At 44.8% G+C, this 15,083-nt stretch overlaps 1 protein-coding gene across 3 annotated transcripts in view; it reads right to left on the bottom strand.

Annotated features, from left to right (window-relative positions):
• The window catches only part of ADCY3 (adenylate cyclase 3), a 113,658-nt gene that overhangs the window by 6,795 nt on the left and 91,780 nt on the right, over nucleotides 1-15,083 (bottom strand). For 2 of the 3 annotated variants that reach the window (XM_051976369.1, XM_051976370.1), the window contains exons 10-19: nucleotides 13,311-13,453; nucleotides 12,456-12,617; nucleotides 10,992-11,079; nucleotides 8,917-9,033; nucleotides 7,292-7,551; nucleotides 5,718-5,780; nucleotides 4,250-4,331; nucleotides 1,905-2,063; nucleotides 979-1,125; nucleotides 512-631 (exon numbers count right to left, since the gene is read on the bottom strand). In XM_051976369.1, the coding sequence (XP_051832329.1) occupies nucleotides 512-631; nucleotides 979-1,125; nucleotides 1,905-2,063; nucleotides 4,250-4,331; nucleotides 5,718-5,780; nucleotides 7,292-7,551; nucleotides 8,917-9,033; nucleotides 10,992-11,079; nucleotides 12,456-12,617; nucleotides 13,311-13,453 (1,341 nt within the window). The remainder of the gene's footprint in view (nucleotides 1-511; nucleotides 632-978; nucleotides 1,126-1,904; nucleotides 2,064-4,249; nucleotides 4,332-5,717; nucleotides 5,781-7,291; nucleotides 7,552-8,916; nucleotides 9,034-10,991; nucleotides 11,080-12,455; nucleotides 12,618-13,310; nucleotides 13,454-15,083) is intronic. The other variant, XM_051976371.1, reaches the window with a different exon arrangement.

The raw sequence follows: 15,083 nt of genomic DNA, 5'->3' as shown, positions 1-15,083 counted from the left end.
AGAAGGAAGAAATGGAAAAAACAGAAGAACAAGAGTAAAATATAAAAAGCACCACCAACCTATTGATTTTAGGGAGGAAACACCTGCAGAATTCAAATGCTACCTTAGGCATGATCCTGGACAAATCACTTAACCTCTCTCACATTAGCTCCAGATCTATGACTTCAGAACCTGGACTGCTCGCTTGGCTGCGTTGGACTGAGGAGGCATGAGAATGCCCACTGTGCTGCCAACCCAGCCTTCTCAATCAGCTGACAAGCATCTCCTGAGCGCCCACCCAGGGAAGAGCTCGGTGGATCCCTGACCTCAAGGAGACCCCATTTAATGAGGGACATAAGACACTCACACAAATGGCCATAATACAGAAGAAGCCATAATGGGGGCCCGGGAAAGGCATAAAGCTGTACTGTATTCACAATGCCCCAAGAACTAAAAGCAGGAGCGAGCTTGCTCCGCTCTTGCCCCCCGCTGGACAGCTCCCCTCTCTTCTCCCTGGCAGTGATGTGACTACCTTGTTTCCACTTGTAAAGCCATTGGTGTTGACATCTGGGGTGACCCCCGATGCTGCCATATAGGTGCTGCCAATGGTCTTGATCTTGGTGATGATACGAAATTTAGGGTTGTCCAGGAGCTGAAGCGAGAATCACAAAGGAGAAACAGCACATTCAGGGCACGGGAACAAGCTCCACCAAAGCCGAGAACCCCCAGAATCGCCGGCGTTCCCCAGCATTCCATGGAACTGGGCCACGGAGGCCCTCACTGGTCAGCTTTTCCCATCTAGCTGATTTAAGAGCTTCTGTCCTAAGTCTTCCTCAAACTCTAGCATTTTAGGACCCCAAATATAAACAGCTAAAGCATCACCCCTTTTATCCCGCCACCATCTCTCCCCTCTGTATTCTTTGGCCCTGTCCCACTGTGTATCCTCGTCTGTAGGGTATCAGTGCTCGGTGCTGGATGGCAGGAGTCTGACATACTCACAGAGTCAAAGTCCGAGATGATTTCGTTAAGGAAGCGCAGACACTCAATGCCCCCGTTGTTGATGCTCTCCTCCGTGTAGAAGTCAGCAAAGTTAGGCAGGGAGGCAAACATGACTCCAATCTCATCATACGACTGACTGTACAGTTCCTGAAAAGAGTGGGGAGAGAGAAACACCAAAAGTCTTCAGAACTGTAAGAAACGCAGCGGCCAATCAGGGCTTCAAAGGCCTGGCTGTCTCGGGAAATGTGACAGATCTGGGCTTCTCAACCTTTTCCCCACTCGTGACTCTTTTTTTGCCTGAGAAAATGTTACACGGCTCCAGGTATATAGTTACACAAATTAAACATTTACTGAAAATAAATCTTAATTTTCCACATTCAATTATGCGACCCCAGTTGGCGTTGCAACTTACAGTTAAAAGAAGCTTTGTGGTAGACTACAGGAATGGAAGGATGTATATACATTTTCAGCCATGGCTAATATGCTGATCTGTTTCGTTTAACTATTTTCTTATAACAGAGCAAGTGAGAATCATTAGTCCATGGCAATAATAGTTTTTTTTTTTTTTTTAATGCATCTATAAAGCTGGGACCTGATTGAATCAATTAATAAAGCATTCCACTACCCTTAAACAACAAGATTGCTACACTGCAATGCCATTATACAGTGAGAACAACTCTGCTGAATCAAAGGCATCAAACTGAGAGTGAAATGTCCCTCCGGGCTGGAAGAAGCAAAATGCTTCCAGACACTAGAAGAAATGAAATGATATTACACATGAAGTGCAGCTGGTTTTTAGCACACAGTAGGTGCTTAATAAGGGTTTATTAGTTGATTGTCTTCCTTGGTTCTCCCCATAAGGATGCCTGGGAGCCCTTCCTCTCTCCCTCCCTTGAGGGTAAGGCTGTTCCCTCACAGCCTCTCACCTCATCCCGTTTCTTTGAGCCCAAGAAATGGCGGGCCACGTGCTCCGGCAGCATGTTGGTGACCAAGGCCTCGTTCCAGCGCCTCATTTCATACACACGTTCCTTCTGGTCATGGACCTCGATCTTCCACAGGAACAGGGTGCGGGCCAGTTTTTCCACCTGCCAATCCAAGTAAACAACGTGACCCACAACTGCTGAAGGGGACGGCAGGTCTCAGTCCAATCAGCCCCTTCCTCACACAGATGAGCACATGGCGGCCCAGAGGTGGAAGCCACTTGCTCAAGATCACACAGGTAGCAAGATGCACCTTCCACTCTCCCACAGTCAAGGGGCCCTGGAGCTGGGAGGGAATGGGGAGACTGAAGATCTGTGGTTCGACATTTGGTGAAACAAGAGGGAGAAAAGATTTGGTTCAGAAAGCCAGCGCTGGAGGTAGGAATCCTCCTACAAATCCACAAAACCTCAGGATGATAGAGCTAAAGCTAGAAGGGAACCTCACAGATGAGGAAATTGAGCGTGAGAGGTAAAGATATCAAGAGGCATAGTGGAGAGCTAGGAAGACCTGAGTTCAAATGCAGCCTGAGACTATTACCAGCTGGGCGATCCTTGGTAAATCACCTTAACCTCTATTTGCTGCCTCAGTTTCCTAAATTATAAAATGGAGGTGGGGAGGATGTAATAGGACCTAACTTCCATGGATTTTGGAGGATCTAATGAGATAAATATTTGTAAAATGCTTAGCACAGTGCCTTGCACATAGTGGGTCCTTAATAAATGCTTCTTTTCTTTTCCTCTTCCCTTTCTCCTCTATCCCTTCTTCCCTTCTCCTTTCTATCCTTCCTCCTTCCCTTTCTTCCTTCCTCCCTCCCTTCCTTCCTTCCTTTCTCTCTCTCCCTCTTTTCCTTCTTTCCTTCTTCCTTCCCTTCTTCCTTTCTCTCTCTTCCTTCTCTTTCTTCCTCTCTCCTCCCTTCCCTTTTTTTTTTCTTTGACTCCAAATCCCAGTGTTCTTTTCATTGTACAATGCAAATGACAATGCAATGATCAAAGAGGAATGCTGTGTATTTTAAGATGCCTGAGTGCTAATTCTAGTCCTGGCAGTTGGCCACAGGGTGGCCATGGAGGTGTCCTGGCCTATGGACCCTTCTTCACCTCCTCTCTTAGAGGGTTCCACCTGGCTCAGGTGCCCTCCACTTTTTTCTTCCTCTCTTTGCTTCTCTCCTCCTTTGCTCTTCTGCTCTTGGGATTTCCCTCTGGTTCTTCTTACATCTGCCAAGGACACATCTGAGGACAGAACAACTGACATCCCACTTAAATTGTTCCTCCTTTCTCTGTCTTGTTGATCCATAGATTTAGGGCTAAAAAAGTCCTCAGAGGCCATCCTGGTTCAGTGGAAAGAGCACTGGGTTTGGAATCAGTGAACCTGCATCAAATCCTGTCAGTGATCTTCCTATCTGTGGGGCCTTAAGTCACTTCCCTGTCCTGTGCCTCAGTTTCCCATCTGTAAAATAAAGAGGTCAGACTTTTGTTGTTGTCCAACCATTTCAATAGTGTCTGACTCTTTGTGACCTTATGTGAGGAATAGATGGCTTCTCTAATTCCTTTATTACTTAAAACCTGTTTCCATCCAAGAGGCAGCTGGGTGGCTCTGTGGATAAAAGCACAGGGCCTGAAGTCAGGAAAACCTGAGTTCAAATCTGACTTCAGACACTTAGTAGTTGTGTGTTCCTAGGCAAGTCACTTACCCTCTGTTTTCCTTAATCCACTAGAGAAAGAAATGGGAGACCACCCCAGTATCTTTGCCAAGAAAATCTCATGGTCAGTTGAACACAACAGCAATGATCCTACCCAATCCCAAGAGGGAACTAGAGCCAATTCTAAAGCCTCCACTTCGGATGCTCTCTCATGGTACAAAGCTGCTTCCTACCCTGATTCACACAGAATCTTTGGGCTGGGAACTCCTTATAAGCATATGGGGTCTTCCCTGAGAAGGGAGAAAAGTCAAGCAGTTAAAAAACCAGTCTGGACAATGTGGGAGTTCCGGGTGAGCACTCTGCAGATGGCCTCCTTATCTGTGATTCAGCAGCCTTAGGGGCTTGCCCAAGAGACCTGCCTGCGTCACAGAGGCAGGACCTTCCTGATTCTAGGACAGCTCTCTCTCTTCTCTCACCTCACTGCCTTCAGGTGAAGTTCCCTAAGCACAGGAAAGGAGGCGCCTTACCCAGCATCATGCAAACCAGTGACAGAGAAACCATAGCCAGACCCCGAGCTCCCACAGCAGGGAACAAACCAACTCATAGAGCTCTGGGACATCCCGGGGCTTGGGCACAGAGAACAGAGGTACTCACGTGCCGGGCAAAGTAGTAAAAACTTAGCATCATCATGAAGACCATCACCGTCATGGAGTACTTGGAGGGGATCAAAGGCAGCCTGGACCAGGATGAGAGCAGAACAGGGAGGGGGAGAACAGAGACACATGAGGTACATGAAGTGACTGGACTTTACTCTGGATGGACCGTGCTCCCCACCTCCTGGCAATCAGTATAGGGACAGGACCCATCATTTAGGAAAGCCCAGGGTTGGCTGCTCCCTATCCCACCCATCCAAAGCCTCCAAGCTTCTCAACAGCCTCCATATTGAGACCCAAATCCTCCTGGACTTTCAAAGACCTTCCTCATCTGCCAGCTGAATGTTAATCTTCTGGCTATGAGTAACTCCTCACCCTACCTCCACCCTATGATCAGCCACTGCAGAGTACATCGATATAAGTGACTATTTGATAAACCAGTTCTAATTACAGGAAGAGTGCAGTGGTTCGGACACAAGAACACAATAAATGCATCTTGTACTGAATTCTGTCACTATGTCTTGTAGTCAGCATCTCCCGCTATCAACCTCTTTCTCAATTTACCTTCAATCAGCCAGATTTTAGGGGGACCCTAGTAAGCAGTAAGATATCACTATTCTCTAATAACTTGCTCCATTCTTCCTCTTTCTTTCTTTTCCTTATTCACTCTCTTCTTCTGTTCTTCCTGTCCTCTTTTTCTTTAATATTTTCTTTGCTTCTTCCTCTTTTCCTTTTCTTTCCTTTCTCTTCCTTGTTAATCTCTATTTTTCATTTTCTCTTTTTTCTAATTCCTTTCTTTTTTCCTCTTTTCATCCTTTACCTTTCCATCTCTCTTTTCCTTCTCATTCTTTTCTTTTATTCTCTCTTCCCTTTCCCTTATCTCTCATTTTACTCTCATCTTCTTTTTCATTCTTTATCTCATTTTTCCCTTTTTCTTATTCTCTTCTTGTCTTTCATTCTCATCTTTTTCTCTCTTCTCATTCTCTTTTCTTTCCCTACTTTTCTCATTCTCTTTTCTCTCTCATTTCTCCTTCATTCTCTTAAATTATTTTTTCTCTCATTTTTTCTTTCTTATAACATTTTCATCCTTTTCTCTCTCTCTTCTTCACTTTCTCGTCTCTCTAATTCTTACTTTTTTCCATCCTTCCTTCATTTTCCTTTCTTCTCTTAAAAATAACCCTCTTCACCCAACCAACACATCAACATCACTCTTCATATCTGTCCCCTTCTGTAAGTTCTCCATAACCTAACAGAACAAGGCTAAGACCCACTAACAAGGTCTCACCTGGGTCTATAATCCCTTTATCTGCCCACATTGCTCTCCCATGTTCATCCCTCAAAGGTTGAGACTGCAGCTTCTTGATATATTATAGCCTCCACTCCCACAAAAACAATATGACAAGTTTACAAAAATGAAAGGACAAAGTGGAAATGAGGGTGAAAAGGAAGAAGAAAGCAATGATTCTTACCCATCAGTGCCATTGATAGTGGTAAACACCTGCATCTTCTCTGTAATGACCAGGGGTGAGAAGCTAATAGGACAGACATAGTTCAGTCACTTCCTATCTAAGTCCCAGAACCAAGCAGGTAGATCAGAATATCAATCACTCCCATCCTATTCTCTATATCCTGGCATTTTCCACTCTCCCTCCACTCTCTTCTTTAGGGTATCTCCTGACTTCCTGGATCAGCCCCTACCTGAACTCTCCTTAGTAGCTAGTCTTCTCTTTGAACATCTGAAGTTCCTCCTTTCCACTCTCTCCCAGCTCAACCCCAGCCTTATAGTTTGATTTCTAGCCTGAAAGCTTTTGAGAAGGACCTTGAAAGAACAAGCCCTGTATAACTCCTTTGAGGAGAAGTAAAGAAAGGACACAATGCTCCTTTATTTAGTTGATTTTCCCTGATCCAGAAATAAAGAAGGTCTTAGACAAAGGAGCATATTAATAGCCACAATGTAGCCAGAATAGCATTTTTGTTTTTAAAGTGACTGTAGCTGAGAAATGACACAGGCAGGGGTGTCTGGAGTCAGCTCAAAACAGATCTTGATTATTATATTTTCAGTAGCTTTTTCACTTAGAAAATTTGTCAAATGTTTCAAATCAGGTTTGGATTTATTGTTTTGTTGATTATTTAGACTTAAGAAAGTGGTGCAGGTTAGTAATGTAAGTTAAATGTAAAAGTTTGCAGATTAAACTTAAAAGTTTGTTAAAAGTACAATTTGGGAAGGTGGTGGAACCATTTGTTAAACATTTACCAGCACACATGGGGTAAATTTATAGATTATAATTCCTCTCTATCATAGAGGAGAATTATCTTGGGATATTAAACACCTAACAATAAATTTGTATTTGCTATGATAGCTTCAGTTTCTTTGGACCTTTACAATTCTCTGTTACAATTTTTTGTTTGTTAGCTTATGGTCACTTTGAAACCAGGAAACTAGCTTGGAAGCCAGGAGTCCTCGTCTCTTCCCCCAAGGGAGAAAAAGGAGCCCAAGTTCAGGACAGACATAAAGGGAGATCTCAAAATGCAGGTAAGACAAAGGAGGGCCCCCTTTCCCTAGGACTTTTCCTTGCTTTCTGAAGACAGCTTGATTTAAGTATGAATGGGGCCTATCTGAAGTCAAATACTGGTTACAGGGTTGGATTGGATTCCTACTCTCTTCCTTCCATTCCCCAGGTGATCCCAGCTCGGCCCTGTCACTTCTGTAGTAGTAAAAAAGAGTAAAGCATTAGAAAGTAGGACGGGGCAAGGGGGCAGAGAACCAGTCCCTGACTCTCCTATGGGCTAAAACTAACTCACTGGCTTTGTCTGGGCCCAGGACGAGAACGGGGTCTGTCCCCCACCGGCAGTAGTTAGTTGCTCTAAGCCTCAGCGCTAGGGCAAAGGTGGGCAACGGGAGCAGGTGAACAGCCTGAAATGGTCATGCTAGGGGAGGGGAAACAGAAGGTGTGAGGGGTGGATACATGGCCAGAGAAGGGGGACTCGGTGGGGCTGGGCAAGCTGTGGAGACTTTCTCAGGAGCGGGCACTGCCCCACTTACTCATGCTCCTGGAAGCGTTTTCGGTCATAGGCGTCGAAGATGGGACGCCAGGCGTAGATGTTGATGACCCCCACGGCTGCCGTGACCAGCAGCATGAGCGTGAGCTTCACCATATGGCTGACCTGCACCAGCATGATGGCGGCAATGAGCGCCAGCACGGCCACGTAGCTGTAGTATTTGGGATTGTCGACGCAGCCCCCTGCCATGATGGTCACCGTCGTCCCATTGGCGATTCCCGTGTAGTTCTGCAAGCAGCTGAGCTAAATGGGGAGCAGAGGAGGAGGTGAGAGGGGCAGGATGAAGGGAGTGGGGGAGAACTAGCGTAGCTGCTGTTCCTGGGCATCCGGGGAGATGGGTGCCATGGGACCAGCAGCCACCTCTGAGGTCCTCTGAGTAATCGCATCATTACTCCCAGGAGTCAGAGAAAGGGTCGTAAGGGAAGCGCACAGAGCTAGTTGGTCAGGAAGACTCCTCTTCAGAATTCAAATCTGGCCTCAGATGCACGCTGGCTGTGGGACACGTAACCCTGCCTGCCTCAGTTTCCCCAATCTGACCCAGAGAAAAGAAAATGGCAGACCCCTCCAGTCTCTTTGCCAAGGAAACCCCAAATGGGATCAGAAAAAGTCAGATTGTCTCAGCAACAACAAAGAAGAGCGACTGTTCTTGTACAATCCCATTTTTCAGGTTCAAATAAAATGAAATCTTTGATGATTTTAAATCTTTTAAAATCAATTAATTATTTGATAGAGATTTATTAAGCACTTGCTGTGAGCCAGGCAATATGCTGAACATTGGCAAGGCTCTGAAGGAACGCACAGTCTGATGCAAACAAACAACCCAAGGGCTTGAAAGAACAAGCTCTATACAGAACAAAATGGGAATAACCAATAGAGGGAAGGGCTTTGAGTGCCTAACACAGGATCTTATATTTGATCCTGGAGGTGGTAGGAAGCACTACTAGAGGAAAAAAATTAATAAATGAATAGTCGTAGATATGTTTTTTTTTTTTTCTGAACTGTTATCATGTTTTCTGAATCATTAGTGAAAGATTATTTCAAAAGCCAGGCTTCTGAAATTATCTTTCACTAATGGTGTTGTTGCTAGAAAGAAATAGGAAAAACAGTGAGTAACATTTATCTCACTTAATTGCCTTTAGGTTTTCACTCATTGATTATACCTAGGTACAATCAACCTTAGCCTGCATGAATATTTTCCTGGCAACACCATTTCATCTAAAAAAGGGCATCAATACAGAAAAATGCCTGGGCTCAGCTCTCTCTATGTCCACTGAGGTCTTTTACACTCTCCTGAAGTGACCACTCCTGCTGGGATTTCTGGGTGAGTTGAATCCAGCTCTATTATATTAAGATAACCTTCCCCACACCCAAGTAGTCTGTGAAGGCATCAGCTCTTCCCAGACAAGCACCAAGTACTTTGCAGACTTACAAAGGTCTCTTCCAGCTCTTGGCCTATAATTTACAATAAACCCATTTCTAATTAAGTAAGAGGATTGGCTGGTACTTGGTAGAACGTGTGGTCTACTCTAACCACATAAAACAAAAGGATAAACTAATTCTGCTAAGGAAGTAGGGACAGGACAGGAGTCAGAGAATTAAGGAACTCACCATATCCACAACATTGGCCAAGATGAGAATGAAGATGGCGGACATGGCCCAAGTATTCCTGGCCCAACGGGTCCGGTCAATCCAGGTAGAAAAGGCCACGAGTTTCTTTGGGAACCGCTGTAAGGGAACAGAATTTTGGGAGAGATGAGCAAGGATTCTTGACTTCTAAAGACACAATTGTGAACTTCCCTGAAATACTGCTACAGCCCTATCCTGAGAGTGTTGTCAGCAACACTGCACATACAGGAAAATAATCTAGAAAGAAAAAATACCGGACAATGTCAGGCAAAGCAGTCACTGCTCATCAAACCAGCCTGCTCCTTCATTGATACTAAGGATCCAGCTGCCTGGTTGACTCTGCTCTCATTCCAGAAGAGCCATCTTAAGAGTACAAAAGGCAAGAGTGTGGTGGGATAATTAGTGCTGGACAAATCAAGGAAAAGATATTTCTAGAAGGGCAGGGTGGGGATGCAAGGTAGGAAGGAGAGAGCATAAAGGCAAGTCTATAGATATTTAGGCTTATAAAATTCTATGCCTCTGGCAGATTGTTTATAAGCCTATACGCTGACACTGTAGATTAAAACCAGTTCCAGGCATTTCTTTGGCCTTTCTCTTCTAGGGAAAAATGGGTGAAGAGCTTATTCATTGGTGTGAATGCTGGACTGTCTCAAGGGAGTAGAGATTTTCTCTGATGGGTATTGGCGCTTCCTCAGGCTTTGGCCTTGTATTTCCAAGCCACTAAGTCAATTCAGAAACAACCATTAGTAACCTAATGGAGTGGCTCATAAGCTGCCAAGAAACGCCTTACTTATGTTACCGCTAAGGAGAAACAAAAGTGAGTCTAGAAATGGGGGACAGCATGGATTTGTGGTGTATTACACTGACCTCAGTCAGCCAATATCGATGGCTGGGATGTGCTACTGAATGCCTGAATGAGGATGCTGGATTTGGTGTCTGGGGACCTGAATTTTCTACCACTTATTTTACAATCTCAGGCAAATTATTTATCCCTCTGGGCCTCAGGTACCTCATTTGGGAAAGGAAAGTCCTAAACTACTCAGCCTCTGAGATCACAGCTAGCTAAGTCTCTGATCCCACAAAAGTGGAGGTTATTTAACAAAGACAGCCATCTATCTACACTCTTAGTATAAACAATCACTGAATGGCTCAACCTTCCTTTGGTTAGGATTCATGAGTGGGACTCAATTGTTGGAGAACAGAAGAGAAAAAAAAGTCCTTGCAACTATCACAAGTGTTGAGTTACAAATTCTTCAAATATGCTTTTTATTCCCACATCAGTTCCTCGAGAAGCCTCCCAGCCTAGCCAGTACAGCACCCTGCAATCACCTTCTGAGGGCAAGAGTAATCACTGTCTGCCCAGTGGTCATAAGGGATTTATTCTCTTCTTACTCTGTAGGGCAGTTAGGTGAACAGAGTGCTGAGCCTTAGGTGAACAGAGTGCTGAGCCTGGCTTCCTGGGTTCAAATCTGGCCCCAGATGCTGACTAGCTGCATTATCCCAGAAAATAACCCTCTTGCCTTAATTTCCTCATCTGCAAAATAAGCCAGAAAAAATGCCAAACCGCCTAGTATTTTTGCCAAGAAAACCCCAAATGGAGCCACAAAGAGTCAGACACAACTGAAAATGACTGAATATTTCTATCAACTATCCCACGTAGTCTCTCATTGCTCATTTTAACTGAAATATGTTGTGAAAGAAGTTGTAGAAAGCACAAAGAAGTTGTAGAAAGGCTTGGCCACATGTTGTTACAAAGACCCAAGATGCTGACACCCCGTGTCCCAAAAGTCTTAATACTCTTTTCAGCTTTAACAACCTACTGACCCTTTAATTACTTAGTCTGAAAACTCTGGGTTGCAATTTCTGCACTGGGAAAAGGAAGCAAATGGACAAGATGATCTCCAAGGTTTCTTTCAGCTCTGAACCCTATCTCCATGCCCGCTTTCGTCTCAACAAAGTCCAATGACCACATGGTCCCCCATTTCTCCCACAGTCTGCTTCACCCAACTTCGCCCCCCAGCTTCTCTCTCATCTAAGCAAACCACGTGGCTCCTCACCCGGGGGAAGATGGCAGCCATCGAGCAGATTGTCAGAATCAGCAGCAGAACCTCTCCAACCACAAAGGTCATGTAATTTGTCATTAGCCTGAAGGAGAGAAAATAAGGTAAGAAAGCTCATAGAGTCTCGAATCCAGAGTCGGGACAAGTGCTCAGAGAAAGGAAATGATACTTTAGGCTTTGATAGCAAAGGTTATGTTTGGGTTATGTAGCTCCTAGACCACTGCCATCTTGTCCCAGACTCCTCTGGGTCTTTCCTAGTGTGAAATATGATTCATTAGGACCTCTATTCCATTCCAATCAGTATTAATCAGTTTGATATTTTGCAAAAATCATATAGCAATAACTAGATAAGACAGGCTCTCATAATAGACCTCAAAAACTAATTCAACATTCACTGCTTGCTTACCAGTTATGAAGCTACTTGCGTGATCCCAAGAATGTTGTTTTGCTCAAATTCCACGTCAGCCTAGCATGAGTGCCATGGTATGGAAAGTCTCCCAGTTTGTTTGGGGTATCTCTGCACTGTTCCTACCATCCTTTCTTGTCTCACCAGGAGAGGAGCAGAGCCCTCCTATGATGGACTAATCAGTGGAGAGATCCCGTGCTTTGCCAACCTGTGAGGCCCTTGCTGATGTGCCATTGTGGACCCTCAAAACAAGATCTGTCAGGCATTGGGAATTGGTATTTTGCTTTGTCTCTCCAGTGTCTAGGTACCGAACTCTATAAAAACAAGGTCCTGGGGACCAGGGAGATCTCGGATTGTGAGCAAGATCTGAGGTTCACTTCATTAGAGGGGATCACGGACTCATTAAGAAAGGGCTGTTGTCCTGGAGCTCTGCCTCAGTGATCAGACAATTTTGGAGCCCCATTAATTACCTTGGATCTCTTTCTACTCAGCTTCCCCTATTCAGGGGAATATTCCCCTATCCTGACTGAGTGTAATGGTGTCGAGGAAGGCAGAGGCAGGGGGAAGGATTATGGAGCAGAAGCCCTAGTCCTCCCCGACACCATTCAAGTTCACTAAAATCTGGGGGAGAGCCGAGGCCTGTTCTCCCGTGTTCTGAGTCCCCAACTCTACCTCACTGTTGGACCTCCCTTAATGTTGCAGTGTGAGAAGGGCAAAACTGGAATTTACTCCCATCCTCACTTAATGAGGATAACAGCATTGGCAGAGTGCTTTAAGGTTGGCAAAACATTTTGCATATGTTATCTTACTCAGTCCTCCCACCGACCCTGTGAGGTAAGCGCTGTTATTGTCCTCATTTTACAGGTGGGGAAATTGAGGCTGCGAGGCTTGGTGACATGCCCAGTGTCACACAGCTAGCAAGTATCTGAGACAGGCTTCAAACCTTTCTTCACAAATGCTCTGCCCCAAAGCCATCTAGCTGCTGCTTTCCCTTATTTAGACCCAAACAAAAGCCACATCTCCCTTCGGTCATCTATCCTAGCCGGGTCCCTCACCAAGGATCAATCAGGATCACCACCAAGGATGTGCAAAGGAGCACAACACAGGAGCAGCTGAAGGCAGCCCCACTCTGCTTCTCCTTCTCCACCGAGTAGCGCGTTTCCATCTCAGGGTCCATAAACCTCATGGAGAGAAGGAAGGTGTTTCTTTTCTTTACCCTGTGGGAGGGAAATGAGGCCCAGTGAATTATCTTTGAAAGCTTCCTCCTCCTCCTTCTCTTCCTTTCTTTCCTCCTCCTCCCCCTCCTTTCCTTCTTCTTCCTCCCCCTCCTTTCCTTCCTCCTCTTCCTCTTCCTTTCCTTCCTCCTCCTCCCCCTCCTTTCCTTCTTCCTCCTCTTCCTCTTTTCTTTCCTCCTTCTCCCTCTCCTTCTCCTCCTTTCCCTCCTCCTCTTCCTTCTTCTTCTCCTCCTCTTTCTTTTCCTCCTCCTCCTCCTCCTCTTCCTCTCCATCTTTGATTCTTGACTCAGCTCAGGTACCACTTCCTAAAGGAGGCCTTTCTTGATTTCCACCTCCCCAACTCCCATCTCCATTTGTTCATTTCTTTGGTTTATCTTTCACATTTCCATAGCTACGTATGTGCTGTTTTACCCCAATAGAGTGTAATTTATTTGAGGTAAAGACTTGATTACTTTTGTGCTTATATTCCCAGTGCAGCCCGATATTTGGTAGGAGCTTAATAAACACCTGTTACATGAGTAAATGAAGGAGGGATACAGTCAATTCTACGTCCTCTAAGCTAACTAGAAACACAGTCAAAGGCTCTCCAAGGCGCTCATAATTCTTCCCACTCCCTCACTAGCCAGCCAGGGAAGGGGGGACAGGTGTGGGGAATGAGAGGGACCCATTACTTACACCTGAGCTGACTCCCTCTCCAGCAGAGCCTCATTGAGCAGTTGATTGAGCTCATGTTCATCCTCAGAGGCATCCACAACTCTCTCAGCCAAATCGTGAAGGCGCAAGCGCCGGCGAGGGTTGGGGAATGAGGGATTGACCACCTGCAGCCCAGCGGAAAAGGACAGAATATATGAAAATGGAAACCTGAGGGGCCCGAGGGCGTGGCCTTCTACCTGTCAATCAACAATGGCTATGGACTGTGGATGCAGAATCAGGCATCCATTTTCACACGCAGAGAAAGTTTTCCCATCCGTGTTGCCTCCTCCAGTTTTTTTGCAAATGTGGAAGGTCTTTGGGAAAGGACACTGTGTATATTGTCAGGTTTTTTAAAAAACGTACTGGTTAGTTCAGCAAAACTATTTTCCTTCCTTTTTATCCTTTGTTATAATAGTGGCTATGCTTCCAGGGACAGGGAGACATAGATTAGGAAAGAAAAATAAAATAAAAGCAAAAGATATCAATAGTAATTTATGTTAAAATCTAAATGGACTATCTCAATAAGGGGAGAGGGGAATAAGTCCTGGGTCAGATGACCTTTTGATTCTCTTTCAGCTCTAAATTTGAAGTCCTACAAACTTACAATCCAACTCCTGCACCCAGATAGTGGTGGCAAACCTTCAGCCTTGCTGTCAGTGCCGGAACATGTACATGTGTGTGGAATATACGTGTGGAAAAGAGAGGTATCTCATCTATCATGGACCTAAACACAGTCATTGTTCCATGTGTTGCCTTATAACACATACTTTAAGACACTTGGTGCTTGTAGATTTTTGTTTTTTGTTTTGCATATTTCTTAGAAGAGTTTAATTTCCCCTCATTTTGCCATGGAGGGAATCAGGAGAGGAAAAGTAGATTTTTGGTTCATTTAAATTAACTATATAAGCTGTGTAGGTGTGCGTGTGTGTGTGTGTGTGTGTGTGTGTGCATGGGCGCATGTGTATAAATACATATACATCTGTATGAATGTACATATCTACACACATGAGTATATATACACACATGTGTGTGGCTTCTCACGGACATGAAGATATCCATATATGAATACATGCATAACATATACATAGATGTATATATATACACACACGTATGCACATGTTGGCAAATGTGTCCACATGGGTGTGTGTATGTGTATACACACACATACATAAATACACATACTTATATAACTATGTACATGTATATTTAATTTTTTAAATTAGCAAAAATTTACTTTCTTTCCTTAACTAAATTCTTCTAATAAAAATGTATAGTCAAGCAAAATAAATCCCCTAGTGCCAGATTAAAGCATGTGTTATAAGGGACACCTGGGACAATGTTTTTAGGCCTGTGACAGATGAAATCACCACCAGTATGTGCATTTCAATTAATAATGACTTAGTTCTTCCCAGATTCCCCCAACTGAATCGAACTGTCTGGCATTTAAAAAATGAGAAAGCAGGCCAGGAAAGTTGTGATTTACCCTAAATCAAAATTATCAGGGCCAGGACTAGAACCCGGGTCTCTAAAAGGTGGAAGTTGCAAAGGAGTTACACATTCTGGCTCTGTGTAAGGAAGAACTTCCTCAATTAGAGCTGTCCTGCTACCAGCTGTGGGATCCGGCAGCTAGGTGGCGCCATAAGCGCACAGTGTCAGACCTGGAGTCAGGGAGACTCGGCCTCCTGAGCTCAAACCCGGCCTCAGACACTAGCTCAGACCCAGACCCTGGGCAAGTCACTGAACCCTGTCTGCCTC

Source organism: Antechinus flavipes, chromosome 2 (assembly GCF_016432865.1).
Source record: "Antechinus flavipes isolate AdamAnt ecotype Samford, QLD, Australia chromosome 2, AdamAnt_v2, whole genome shotgun sequence".
Lineage (NCBI taxonomy): Eukaryota > Metazoa > Chordata > Mammalia > Dasyuromorphia > Dasyuridae > Antechinus > Antechinus flavipes.
Note: the sequence above shows the minus strand (reverse complement) of the source record. Positions and strands in the feature narration are given on the sequence as shown.